The 13,720-nt window shown below is 34.3% G+C and overlaps 1 protein-coding gene and 1 long non-coding RNA gene across 3 annotated transcripts; one reads left to right on the top strand and one right to left on the bottom strand.

The window, feature by feature from the left end:
* Positions 1–742: 742 nt before the first annotated feature.
* On the bottom strand, positions 743–6,212 carry LOC143147619 (uncharacterized). The gene is made up of 5 exons (XR_012992300.1): positions 5,704–6,212; positions 3,594–4,166; positions 3,364–3,488; positions 1,941–2,302; positions 743–977 (listed from the first exon to the last, which is right to left on the bottom strand). It is a non-coding gene; the product is annotated as an uncharacterized LOC143147619 (long non-coding RNA).
* Positions 4,711–13,652, top strand: LOC143147616 (phospholipid scramblase 1). 2 transcript variants are annotated; one of them, XM_076313013.1, is made up of 8 exons: positions 4,711–4,962; positions 5,868–5,972; positions 7,713–7,862; positions 8,805–9,028; positions 9,970–10,131; positions 11,455–11,601; positions 13,145–13,232; positions 13,620–13,652. In XM_076313013.1, exons 1-7 carry the CDS (start codon positions 4,917–4,919, stop codon positions 13,187–13,189), a joined length of 879 nt encoding a protein of 292 aa, XP_076169128.1. In that variant the 5' UTR covers positions 4,711–4,916; the 3' UTR covers positions 13,190–13,232; positions 13,620–13,652. The 2 variants fall into 2 exon arrangements, with proteins under 2 accessions (XP_076169128.1, XP_076169127.1); XM_076313012.1 differs by lacking the exon at positions 13,620–13,652 and having other exon boundaries at positions 4,712–4,962; positions 13,145–13,322.
* The last annotated feature ends 68 nt before the right edge of the window (positions 13,653–13,720 follow it).

Genomic DNA, 13,720 nt, shown 5'->3' with positions numbered 1-13,720 from the left:
GTATGAGGAATATACTTAATGCACTGGAGTCCATCGGTAGTTCCAGTGTTAAAGCAGTCTACGTTGAGGAATCAATTCGATCGGTTCGTTGTTTAGGAACCTTATCTTTGAACGATAGAGTACTGAGATTATTCGGTCTAATCGGGCGGTCCGGATTAGTGGAACTTTCTCAAGGAAAATTCTCGCAGATCTGTGTTTCGTTTCTATGGTTTCCTCGCCTATTCACGGTTATCGAACGACACGCCGGTTCCATTTAAAGGAACGCGACCAACCCGTATGCACGTGACCGACAGGAGTAGCTCGTGCGAATTCGCTTATTCGAAAGACATACACTGACGCTTCGCATAATGTACAAAGATATTAAATACGAATATGCAAAGTAAGGTTCGCGTTAAGTTTGGAAACGTGTAGTTTCTCGTTTAAATTTCAATGGAATGGTCTCGCCTACGTTTCAATGGCTTATCCCCACCATTTCCCATACTACTTAATCTTTCGAGTCGTACATAATCCAATCCTACGAACAAAGACGATGAATGAATAGAGAAATCGTACAGGAATAATGTACCAAATAAAAAAGAAAGAAATGGAATCATTAGATTGCGAAAAATTTTTAATTTTTACATTTTACAATTTTTCTTCGTAATAATGGTATCAATCGATTGGCGAGATTCTCCTGATCAATTTGAGTCCAAACACGACACAAATCGAAGAAATTTTACTATCGTTCAATTATTTTCGAAATTTAGGGTATTTAAATTTTGTTAGGAATAAAGTTCGTCCGATTTACCACGTGTTTGTACTCATTTTAATCGGGAGAACCTCGCCGATCCATCGATACCGTTATTATAACAATAATGTGACAACATGAGAAATTTTTATTTTTGTAATCGAATGATTCATCGTAGTGCGAGCGGCGTTCCTTTGAAATGCTCGACATCGATTATGTTTATTCCCTTTCTTTATCGAGACTCGAATTCCTGGAATAAAATCACAACTTAGCGTTATGAAATTTAAGTATGGTATAAATTTACCGTATTTTATCAAAGTGTTGTGCCCGTCGAACGTAACAAATATTTTCTGATAAATTACGATTTGATCTTGATTTATCGCGTATTGCTTGCAACAAGTGTCTCGTTCGTAAGAAATTTGTCGTACGTTGCAAAGTTGCAGTTGTAAAATACTAGGTTGTTCGGAAAATCGTTTTGTTTTCCAAAATGGAGAATATATAATTTAATAAAATGTTTATACACTTTAAAAAAATCGTGTTTCATTTTCACGAAAAAAAGACGAAACGACTTTCCGAACAACCCAATACTTTCACAGTAACGCCTCGCTTAATGTTCGAAAATCGGTACCGACAATTATCAATATGCGAAACACAAGTAAGAAATTTATTGTCGCGACTGATCGAAATCTCGAACAGCCTGCTTGAGGTGGGCAATGGAAAGGATACAACGAGACGAGGTTCTCATTTTATTTTTGTACCTGCTACATGCTCGAGTCGAAGAAGCATTAACAGTGATGGGGCATGACTCCTGATCACGAAAGCGGGCAACAAAGTTTATCAATACTCGGGACATTATTATATTGTCCTACACTGCATGTTCAGCACTACTCAAACAGGCAGAGACAGGGGGCACACTATGGGGGGGTAAACGTTCTCTTGGGGGGTCTAAATAATGACAATTACAGAAGACTGAGGCAGACAAATATGAAATTATGGTAACGATAAATTACGGATCGTAAATTATGAAGATTATGGATCGTAATGAATTTATTTGAATATAAATGATGTTGGTACTACTACGTTTACAGTGCTACTGTCATTTATTTTATTATTGTTACATTTGTAACACCCCCCCCCCCCCCTCTTAAGAAATAATCATTTTTGGCTACGCAACAAATCGATAAGATAAATAAATTGGCTCTTCGTTCATTACCCATCGGGACGAAGTAAATTGTGTCAAAGAGTTTGAATGTTTGGATCTGTCTTGGTAACATCCTCCGGATGAACCTTCTTCCCGATGGAATATCATTACAAGTTACAAGGATATCCATTTCAACTTTCTCAAAGAATATCGAACTTCCTGCACGCCAAGTTTCCCCCTCGGTGTCGCTAAATTTTCATCGGTTCCGTTGTCTGTTTCGATTTTCAACGCCCATCCCGTTCTATCTAGGCTTATCATCCGCCATTGTCCTGCGCGTCGTTGAACCACCGCTCCCGTTTCTATTGATAAGCACGATATCCAGTGACGTAATCATTTATTCACAGGGCCCCGTATGGAGACCAAAGTTCTCTAGCCTGAAATTAATTTCATATAAAAATATAAATAATTTGAAAAAATAAATATAGTAATACAAAGTATGTAAATAATTTGAAAGAATAAATATAGTAGCATAAAGTATACAAATAATATATATTGAAATTCATATATATAATTAATTTTCTTCAAAGCTTTCTAATTTTATAATTCTCTACGTGGTATACTTATCTTTTAAACAAGTAAATATAAATTATGATAATGAATTTAAAGAAAGAACAAAAAGGGCTGACCCTTATGAAATTGTATTGAAATTTGAGCGAATTTCTCGACGAAGCTTTCTTTTCTTATAGTAAGGAAAAATAGACACAAAGTTATCAATATTAATCGATAAATCAAAAATGTGTGAAAAGTGTGCTCAGTCCTAACACACTGATGTTGTTTTTGATTTTCTAGTTTCAAAATTAAATACTACTTTTTCCTATTTGTTTTAGCACCCCCTCCCCATGCCTCAGGTTATACGAGATTTAAAATGTACACCTTCATCGCCTGTAGGATAGTCAGTGCTGGATCTAGGTACAGATAAATCTAGGAGTTTATCGAGGGGCCCCGAAATGAGTCGTTTTGAAGTTCCATAAAACATAAACATCATTTTTTTTCTCCGTGTCGGAGATTTTTCTATCCGCTATTAATACTTTTAATTTAGGGGAATATTTCTTGTATCGTCTACATTTCTTTATCGTCACGCGGGTTAAAGTCGATAAAATACAATTTTTTTTTTTAAATAATTTCTAGCGTAAATGGTGTTCGAAATTTAATAATAAGTATTAATAAAATTGTTCTTGGAAATATAATAATAAGAATTAATAATTGGCAAAACTAAAAATGTTATAATTTAAAGCAGACGAAAAATTGTCCTCCAATTATTTTAGTAGTAGATTTTTATCTATTAAGTAATTAATAAAAGACGTTTACGGTTTACTTAAGTGTTTATATTACGTTTTAGTTATCTAATTAAATTCATGGGGTGTTTCCTTTTATAATTTGTAGCCAAGCGCCCCATAGCTAAACAAATTGGTTTAATAATTGATTTATTACGAACCCTTTCGGTCCCAGCTATGGTCGGCATCAATGTGAACGTATATGGATCCTAGCGCCACCTACATTCCACACTTGGTACTGTCATAACAATCGCTTAAATTTTCTTCCATACGTAATTCTGTAACACTATTGCACCCAATTATGTTACTAAGCGTATCACGAGAACGATTATTATTATTATTGAATTTTTTTTCAATCCGTGTACATAAATGTATCGTAAAAATAACTAACCTTAGTTAAAAGAAAAATTACTTTCATTCAAAATCCGATTTCCATTAATACCGAGAAATTTATTTTACAAGACTGCTCGTACCTTCAATTATCTAACAAATTCACACTTACTCCGAAACAAAACAATTGAGAGTTTGTTGCACGTTTGGAGTGTGAAGTTTTCATTAAATAACCGGTACATGTGTCTTTTAAATACAATTATCTTTTTTATGTTTTATGAGATACTATGCTTCTAGGTTAGCAGGCTGTTCAAGTAGAGTCCTAGGTACTTCATGTTTCTTACTCGTAGAACGAGAGTACGTTTAAGCAGAGATTTACTAATCTGTTTTTTTTTCACTGTACACTTTCAATTTTGTTTAATTGCAATTTTTTACTCTTTCGTATCTTATTTATTCATACGATTCAACTCTGTCCAATCGTAATTTTTTACTCTTTCGTATCGTCTGCAACAGTATCGTGTTTTTCGTTGTTGGTACCTCCACTGTGTACAAAAGGGGGGGTCTGGAACACTACCTCTGTGGTACCCTTAACGCAGTTCATCAAAGATCATCTTTCGTTCCAGTGTAGAATGTACTGTAAGCGGTGGAGGTGAAAATTAATTAATAATTAATTCCGCTCGGTACTCGGGAACTCTACACTGTCCAAACAAATTTTGTCGGTTTCTCTCGAGACCCAGAGGGTGGTATAATAACGTCTTTCCCCTCGAGGATCTACGCAAACGTTGTAAACGTGTTTTTGATAATAATAATAATCTCAAACCGTTCGTGCTTCGCGTATTGTCATCGGATGTTTTATCTACGTTGAAAAAATCAACTCGTTCGATAGACACAAACGATACGGCTTATCCCGACGATATACGCGATAAGCGACCGTTTATCAGCGATAACGGGAATCAAACAGGATCGTCGGTATTTCTCGTTCGAATCACGAACAAAAGGTGTTTCAGTGATCCGAGAAGGTTTAACCGGGGATGACAATAACGGGACACGATTGTTAGGAAAATTTCGATTTCCTGGAAAAACACGTCGGATACTGTTGATCCTTACGGCGCGCGAAGACGGTGAACAGAGGAAGGGGGGAGGGGGGTGAAGGGCAGAGTGGCAAGGACACCCTCGCGCGCAAAGCTGACCCGTTTCGTCATAATAATATTCACGCTTCGCGGTTGATCGATCCGTATATTCCCTCGCCACTTGACGAGTTCATTAGTATTAATTAATTCCAACGTTCCCGTAAAACGTACGCGAGGAAGGAAATTGTGTTACGAAGCGGAGTAAGTTATGCCGTGGACGTCTCGCCCGCGAAACGCCGTTTTCAGTAATTACGATGCAAGGGGAAGTGGAATCGAGCGTACGGGATTTCGACGCCTTCGGTAACAGCGAACGTTTGCTTTTGTCTTGATCTCGCGTTCGATAATAGTTTCGTAAACGTGGGACGAATGACCCGATCTAAAAAAATTTGTGAAAGAAACAGCCCCGCTGACGCGGTTTCATTTGATTTTGCGTTTCGATTCTCGTTTTCAATCTTCATAAATATCGATCATTTGTAAAATTTTGTAAACATTGATCATTTGTAAAATATTTTGTAAGTATCGATCATTTGTAGAATTTTGTAAAATTTTGTAAATATCAATCATTTGTAAAAATTTGTAAATATCGATCATTTGCAAAATTTTGTAAATATCAATCATTTGTAAAAATTTGTAAATATCGATCATTTGTAAAAATTTGTAAATATCGATCATTTGTAAAAATTTGTAAATATCGATCATTTGTAAAAATTTGTAAATATCGATCATTTGTAAAAATTTGTAAATATCGATCATTTGTAAAATTTTGTAAATATCGATCATTTGTAAACTTTTGTAAAATTTTGTAAGTATCGATAATTTGTAAAATTTTCTAATTATCGATCATTTATAAAATTTTGTAAGCATCGATAATTTATAAAATTATGCAAGTCCCCAAAATTTTATGGGACTTTTGCATTTTGTTACAATAAACGTTCCATGACTTTTGAATAGAGATGTACATTTAAAAATAAAGGAACGAATATCTTTCTCTCTCCTTATTTTCACTATTAAATATGTTTTCGGTCGTTTTAAAGATCTTACGATAATTGAACCCTTTTGGCCATGTGTCCGGGGATTTCGTCCCAATGTGCACGGATACGAGTTAACGACTCCGTTAATTCGAGCGGTTTATTTGTTACGAGACACGATAAGAACTGTGAATATTATTGAACGGTTGCAACGACCTTCTGTTTGTAACTACGTAGAAGCCACTATCGCGAGTACTCAAATGTTGGAAATGCAACAAGGTGCAGTGTTCAATTCACCCCCTGTCCTTTCTGGGCCAAACGTCATTACAGCGCAGCCACAAGGTAAACAAACGTAAATAAAGCACGTACCACGGAATAACGTTGAACAAAACAGGGCCATCAAACTCTGCCCTCGAAAGAGTTGCAAATCAGTGCTGTAATTTTTCCTTTCGTTTCAATTATTATCGTTAAACTTCACACATTTTTGAATACGATAAGCGAATCATTGTTGTTGCACTTTTCACAAGTTATGCAATGATGGTGAAATACATACATGATTAATTATTTCCGATGGAAAGTGTGTTCTCGAACGTTCGAAGAACATTTGCATCGCTCATTGTCGAAACTGTGGAAAATCGTTTGTTTATGGTATTCAAAAATGTTTCGAGCACCTATTGCAATAAATTAGATACATGTACCGATATGCAGTACATTTTGTACAGTTCCCAACATAATTTTCATCGTTCAAGATCGTTCGAAGATCATCGTGTCCCTATGTAATTGAACGTGTTTTCTTTTTTTTTTTCTAATGTTAATGAAAATATGTTCTATCCTTGGAAGAAAGTATCAGTGACGTAAATATTATTACTCGTCGGAATATTTGTTTCTTCGAAACGAACAATTTTCTTCTCTTATTCTTTTTATTTCGAACCGGATGAAACACTCTATATACTGGGTGCTCCGCTAGAAACAAACCACTATCTTCATACTAACCCATTATACATCAGTGTCCCATGTATAGGACATACTTCATTTTGTGACTTGTAAAATCGATATCGTGCGACTTTTCTGGATAATAAACATCAATGTCGAAGAAAAATAATTTGGTACTGGTAAATAATGTGAGTAAAATGACAGAAAGAACTTCGAGGAAGACAATATTGTGACAATGTTTGCATTACTTTGTAGCCTGACATAATAGTTACATGTTCCATTTAGAGAAAAAAACAAGTTAACCTTTAAATCTTCTTCACACATTTATCCTCAAAGACACCGTTGCCGCCATATTGTCCTAACTCTTGAAAGCATACAGCATTTCTAAACAACCACTTATCTCTATTGTTTGCTGTAACCATTATATTAAGACGGTTTGTTTTTTGTGGAAAATCCTATATACTAAATTGTTCAATAAATTTTGTCGTTTTTTCCATTGCAAAAAAAAAACTACTATGACACTTCAACTTTGAACAACTGTAAATATACAAACGAGACGACAGATCTACATGAAACTTCGCACATATTCATCGAACAGTAGTACCATCTTTAGAAAAATAAAACGACGAACCTAATAGCTCTATTTCTTATCGAACGACAAAACTTATTGAACAAATTATTATTGTAACGTTTAGCACAGATACTGTTCGGCGAGACACCATCCTTCACAAAGTTCAAAGCTATAGTATGTCCCATCATACTTCTCCACCATCACTTTCCATGCCTGTGGCACCACTTGGAAACTGTCCTCGATGACGTTGTCTCTGTCTTGCTCCAGATCCCATTCCTCTAAAAGAAAAACTATGTTAATTCATAAAGAACTTTACAAAGAGTACAAGTTCAAAACCCACAAATGTAGGTCTGTGTTAGGTCATCATATGTTAATTCATGAGGAACACTTCTTTAAGAACTTTACAAAGAGTGTCAGTTCAGGTTATCCTCAAAGCTACTTCTGAAGAACTCAGAAATGTAGGTCTTTATTTACAAGTTGGAGTTACTTAGACTCCTTAATTGCTACGAAGTACAAGATTCCACGTTCGTGGATCTTGGAAGAATGGAGTTTTAACAGAAGAAGGAAATTGTTAACAGGTGAAGTTCTGCAACCAAGGAGGCCAATTCCGGTGAACACTATGGGCTGGTTGTCGACTTCAAGATCTCAACTGAGCGCGCTTTCGGGGTGCCATTTCTTGGGCAACGTGGAGCAGTTGGAGTTACAGAAAATCGTCGATTTAAGCACACGTTGGTATCCTTCTTATCCTGTGGCTCGTTTCGTTTGTGGTTTTCCTCGTGTGCGTTAAAATCTTTGAAAAACGCAGATTCTCGAGTGATCATCTAACCGGGGAGCAGAACACACAGAGTGGTCATTGAAAGATCGAAGTATTTGAAAATGCCATAACTTGTTCGTTTTCACAAATGTTGACCGTGTTGATTATTTTTTTCTCGCAAATTTAGCAAAAATTGTAAAAATTATAGAATCTGTAACAATTTAGTTATCGAGAGATTAGGCCACTTCGTCGGTTGTATTCGAGAGAAACATTGCTTGAAAATTTGACAAAATTTGAGAAGAATGTACGATCTTTCAGTGGCCACCCTGTATTTAACGTTTTCAAACTACTTGCAATAGTACGTTGCATAATTATCGATATACGAATCTTATCAATATGCGAGGCATGGGTAGAGAATTATTCATGCTGGAAGTAAATAGTGGTGGGGATGACACCTGAAACATAAAACAAAATCAGATTTTTCATATTCTTACGATTGCAATAAAAAAGGAATTTACATTGATTTTTTAAAGCTGAGTAATTCATCGAGACGAGTAATTCAACCCGATGAAAATTGCATCGGGCAGCACCCAACTTTAGCGCCGTACCTGGTTACAAAGAGTAATTATCTCGATACACATAACTGCAATTAGTTCACCGAGGAAAAGATACTTCTAAGCTGGACAATGTTACACGAGGTCATCCCCACCACAGTGGATTAAAGATCAAAGTAAAGGATGTTAATAATTCAACATTAGACACAATAACGAATTATAATAAATCTATTTCAACATCACTAACGAACCCAGTTGCTCACTCGACGATCCAACGATAAATCTTAACCAAGTTCATCGTTTTCTTACGTAGCGTCGCTCCAGGAAAAATATCAAGTTGTAACGTGTGCATTACTCGGCAGTATTAGCTAGATCGAGAAGGGGTTTCCAGTACAGAGTGAAAGTGCCAAAAGCGGAGACATTGTTCCTGGCGATAGAGGTAAATCCCGAGAATCGTACGGAGGGGTTCAGTTGTTCGAAATTCATCCACGGTGATTTCACATTGAACATACTGGATCAGTGTGGCGAGCAAGCGTTCGTCATGAAAATAAACTCCAAATGGACGTACGGATTGAACATTTTGCGCGTAAGTTGATATTCTCGATCACGTTTGTTATACATTTTTCCTGGAAAGTATCCGAATTTTAATTATACGGAACATTGAAAATTTATTATAATTAAAATTAAATTGAAATTAACTTAATAATCAAAATTTTTCTTTCGCTGTACTTTTTCGTGAAAAGTATCCGAATTTTAATTATACGGAACATTGAAAATCTATTGTAATTAAAATTGCATTGAAATTAATTTAATAATTAAAATTTATCTTCCGATCAGGGCTACCTCGTGCTGTTGTGCATATTGTTCACGGCAGAAGGGCGGTTAGTAAAAGTTAAAATTTGATTTCAACATTCAAATTGTTTAATTCGAGTAGTTTCTCGAGGCTTGAAATCATTAATAACTATTTTACAATTTCGTGGAAACGTTTAACACATTTATCTGTATTATGTAAAATGATGTGTACAGTTTGTAAAAAAATCGAGAAAATGATAGTTAAATTCTGTTATAAATATAAACAAATATTCACTAATAAAAAGGTTTTTTTAAATACTACGAAAGTATTTGTTTAATCATCTTTCTTTTCAATCTTTTTGTAACATATTCTATCAAAATATAATTCTGAAAATTTTTACTTTTTTTTAATCACCCATAAATTATAGAGAACGGTTTTATAAAAGTTTGCAGAAAAACTATCCATCACCACGCGAGGTCCCTGCTTTTAATCAATACCGAATATGGGAAAAATTATTATTCATTTGTTTGAACAACGAGCAAACAATAAACAACTTTTTATTCATTACTCGTTGAATAAAAATGATAATTTTAATGATACATCGAACAAATAAAAATTTTACTCCTCCGAATAAATGTTTCTTCATCCTACGTTGCATCGACGATTCTCTACAAAGCGACCGAGAGGTCTGTTGAAAAACTGTTTCCAAAAATTTTGCATTTTTTGTTGCGCAGAAAATCACAGTGACTACCACGAACACGATTGGAACCGTGGAAGAAAATTTCAGTCTCCTAGGACCGAGCTTCACGGTCTACGATGCAACGCGGAAAGTACTGTGCAATATATTTGGCCCAAATGTTTGCAGTTGCTGCATGTACAAAGAAGCCCAATTCCAAGTAACGTGTATAAATCTATCTACGGGGGAGACTCGAGCGATAAATTGTAACGGGAAAAAAAAATGTATACTTTAAAACGTTAAAGAGTATACATATGCAACAACGAGAAGTTACATCGAGATTTTATGTTACGAAAAGATTGTCGAGAATCACTTTCATTTGAACGTTTTACTCGAGCTTCCCTCCTTAAAGCATTTGTACAAAACGTTTTAACGAGGTCGTTTGGTAAACTAGCTTTAAAAGATCGATTTTCTTTTTTGTAATTTTTTTTCAAAGTATATATCCTCGAAAATAACTTTCCAAAAGGATTTCCTCAAGTTCGTAAAATTAACGAAGTTGTAGATGTTTAAAGAGAGCAATGCACAGTTCGCAACGTGCGTAACAAAAACTTCAAATACGTTTTTCTCGAATCTGCATTTTTTTAACCGACCGGCAGTATATGTAGAGTTCTAGTTGACCGATTTACTTGAAATTAGAACAAAAGAATCGATAAGAAAAGATAGATAAATATTTATATAAAAACTCCATACCGAACAGTCTTATAGTTTCTTTCAAAAAACGTAAGAAAGAAGACAATGTTTTTCAGCTAGATTACCGAAAGAACCCCTAAACTCGTTCAACCTGCATTACGAGTCCGACTTGTAATTGTCGACCTCAGATAATTTTTGGTAATAGTATTTATTTTAATTTTCGGTCTATTTATACGTATCGAACGAAAAATATTACGGTTATAACTGTAATGTTACTTTCGTCTCGTGAACACTGAAGTAAACTGTAAAAAGTTATCGAGTCGGTACTGCAGTTTGTCCACGTGAAACGCGGGATAACTAGGACTGAATATAGTGTTGCTACCTCTACGAATTTTTTCGTGTATCTACGGATTCTTTTTCCTAAGTATAAATTACAAGATTACGAACCACTATTCATAATTATCGTACAAATGAAATTATGTAAATTATTATTAATTTAATTCTGGAATCCTATAACGGAGCACTGCGATCGGCAATTCATTCAACTTAACCAGAAGAGACGTGTGGCGACAAATGTCGCTACAAGCCCAAAAATCTGTAGTTCTCGGTTCCGTAAACGAGATAAAAAATCGATAGATAATTTTTTCCCAATCATTACGTTGTTTACAAAATCGTAAAATATTGAGCGAGAAAACCAAAAAACCTTGTATTAACTTAATAATGAATATAAAACAGATCGTAAATCGATTATTTTCGAATCACTCTTACGTAGAAGTCTGGAATAATTACTATAACGAACCAGATTCCAAATATGGAAAACGTCTAAATAAAATTAAATTTTAAATTATTGCAGGTAATTTCAGCCGATGGTACTCATCAAATTGCATCGCTGATGCATCAATGGGACAATACTCTTCATGATTATAGTTTATTAATCACATTTCCGGCAGACACGAATATAAAACTGAAAAGCTTGCTTCTCGCTGCGGCATTTTTGGTGGTAAATATTTGACACTTTCATTCTTTTTGTCCTTTTAAGTCATTGTTTCCCGAATGCAATATATATATATATATATGGTAACAAAAATAAAAAACAAATACATATATTGTACGTCGCTAAGTCTTTCGACGTAGATATCGATGTATTTGATATTATAGCAAACTTTAGTTCTCACTTAAGTTTAAAATAATCAGTCCAATTAAGGATCAAATAATTGAATTAATCGTCTTGTGAAATTAATTTCAAAAATTAATCTTTCCATCTCAACCCACTTGAAAGTAACAAGAGACGTACTTATGTGCTCACATTTCATTATACTTTTGCACAAATATAGTGCAACTAATGATATGTGGTTTTTAAGCATAGTCGATTTAATAGTTTAACGAACATTTAATGTTAATGTTTTAAAATGCTTGTACAAGCGCTCACTGTTTACAGGGCGAAAAAAATAACAATACAACGCTGGTTTACGGAACATAGCTGCTGCTTGCGTCAGAAAAAATATGTTAATAGTACACAATTTGTAAACACAGAACTGTAAACAGTTTCGTATACTAAATTTACAGAGTCTGACTTACATCGAACGTAAAGGCTCATTTACAGCAAAGCTCGTTTATTATTTTGATTAGATAATTTTGCTGTTTAATTAAACTACTTCGAACACATAATATAAATTACATAATTTTTCTTCTATATTTATTAAATATATTACAATTAGTGTGGCTAAATTACATTTCCTAAATCGCTGATTGGGAAGAGTTGAAGAAGATAGTACGGTGGGGGCCGTCCCCCTCCTTCAGGTATCATACGTTGAGAACATTAGGATCACGGTACGATTCAAGATCGTTTCCCACTCTAATGCCCTCAACGTACAATGCATAATGAGTGGGACGTTCTCTACCGGACTACCTTCTCCCACTCCTCCTAGTCAACGATTTAGGGAATAAAATCTGATCATACTGTCGCAACAAAGTAACAAACGAGCAACCGATTTTTAAATTTATAACATAACCTATAAATTCCTATACTTTGCTTATTTATTTATATTATATCAGATCCCAAGCTTACCATAAACAAGCGTCGAATTTATTGTCATTTTATATCGATACCAAGAAAAATCGGAAGCTAATTTCACTCACAAATGTTTGTTACTTTAACTTGGTAAAAATGAGATAAGTAAGGTAAATAAATGCGGCTCTTGGTATATGTATGTATACACTTTTCGGACTGTTGTCTACTTTCGAAGAACGTATAAATACGCCCTTATAAATCTTTTATAAAAATTTAACTATTCAAGGACAAATCATTTTATTCGAAATGAACAAGTGCAAACTGTATTGTCCTATTACGTCCATGAATTGTGTTATAATGTTGCCACGTTATATCACTGGGAAATGTAATCATAAATATTTAGTGCTTACTTGCATATTACAATAATGTGGATAATTTAGAAATATACATACACATCCATACATACCAATATTTTTGAAAAGATTAAAATGTCTTATCGAAATATGACTTAATTTTTTGCATGGCATTTCAGGAACACATGTATTTTGAGCAAATAGGAAGAACATTGCGGACTTGAAGAAAGAACAAAGGACATATTAATTAAACTTTCCTATTATTTGGTACTATTTTAGTGTTCAAATATTATAATATTGATTTTGATTATATTCAAGAAGAACTGCTTTGAGAAAATACAGTATAACCTCGATAAATTGCAGCGAACTAGAACTGTAACTTCCTGATAATAACGAGATTCGTTTAATATTATTTATTCTTTTCACTTGCAACTTCATTCATGTCAGTATTACTTAAATGATTGTTTATCTCTCTTTTAACACAATGCAACAAATGAACTTTTCATGCAATAATCAAGATTCTTTTGTATACTTTATTTTCAACTCTTCATGATCAATTAAAATTAATATAAAGGCATTATTTTAACTAGTAGTCAGAAGCCGTAGATCGATTTATTATATATTTGGTTACCAATTTTTTTGCTTACGATCTAGGGATAAGCCTGCATTTTTCAATTGGTAACCATTTTTCCTTACCCTTAAGTATCCTTCTTTGTTTTCTTGTCTAATACTGTATAAATATTTATACGTATGTA

The sequence above is a fragment of the Ptiloglossa arizonensis genome, chromosome 5 (genome assembly GCF_051014685.1).
Source record: "Ptiloglossa arizonensis isolate GNS036 chromosome 5, iyPtiAriz1_principal, whole genome shotgun sequence".
Taxonomy (NCBI): domain Eukaryota; kingdom Metazoa; phylum Arthropoda; class Insecta; order Hymenoptera; family Colletidae; genus Ptiloglossa; species Ptiloglossa arizonensis.
This window is presented reverse-complemented; position numbering and strand designations above follow the sequence as displayed.

Coding starts and splice junctions, on each gene's coding strand:
- LOC143147616 (XM_076313013.1), top strand. CDS start 4,917: ATGCAAGGGGAAGTGGAATCGAGCGTACGGGATTTCGACGCCTTCG. Junction 4,963..5,867: donor ACGGGATTTCGACGCCTTCG/GTAACAGCGAAC, acceptor GTAACTACGTAG/AAGCCACTATCGCGAGTACT. Junction 9,029..9,969: donor ACGGATTGAACATTTTGCGC/GTAAGTTGATAT, acceptor TTTGTTGCGCAG/AAAATCACAGTGACTACCAC.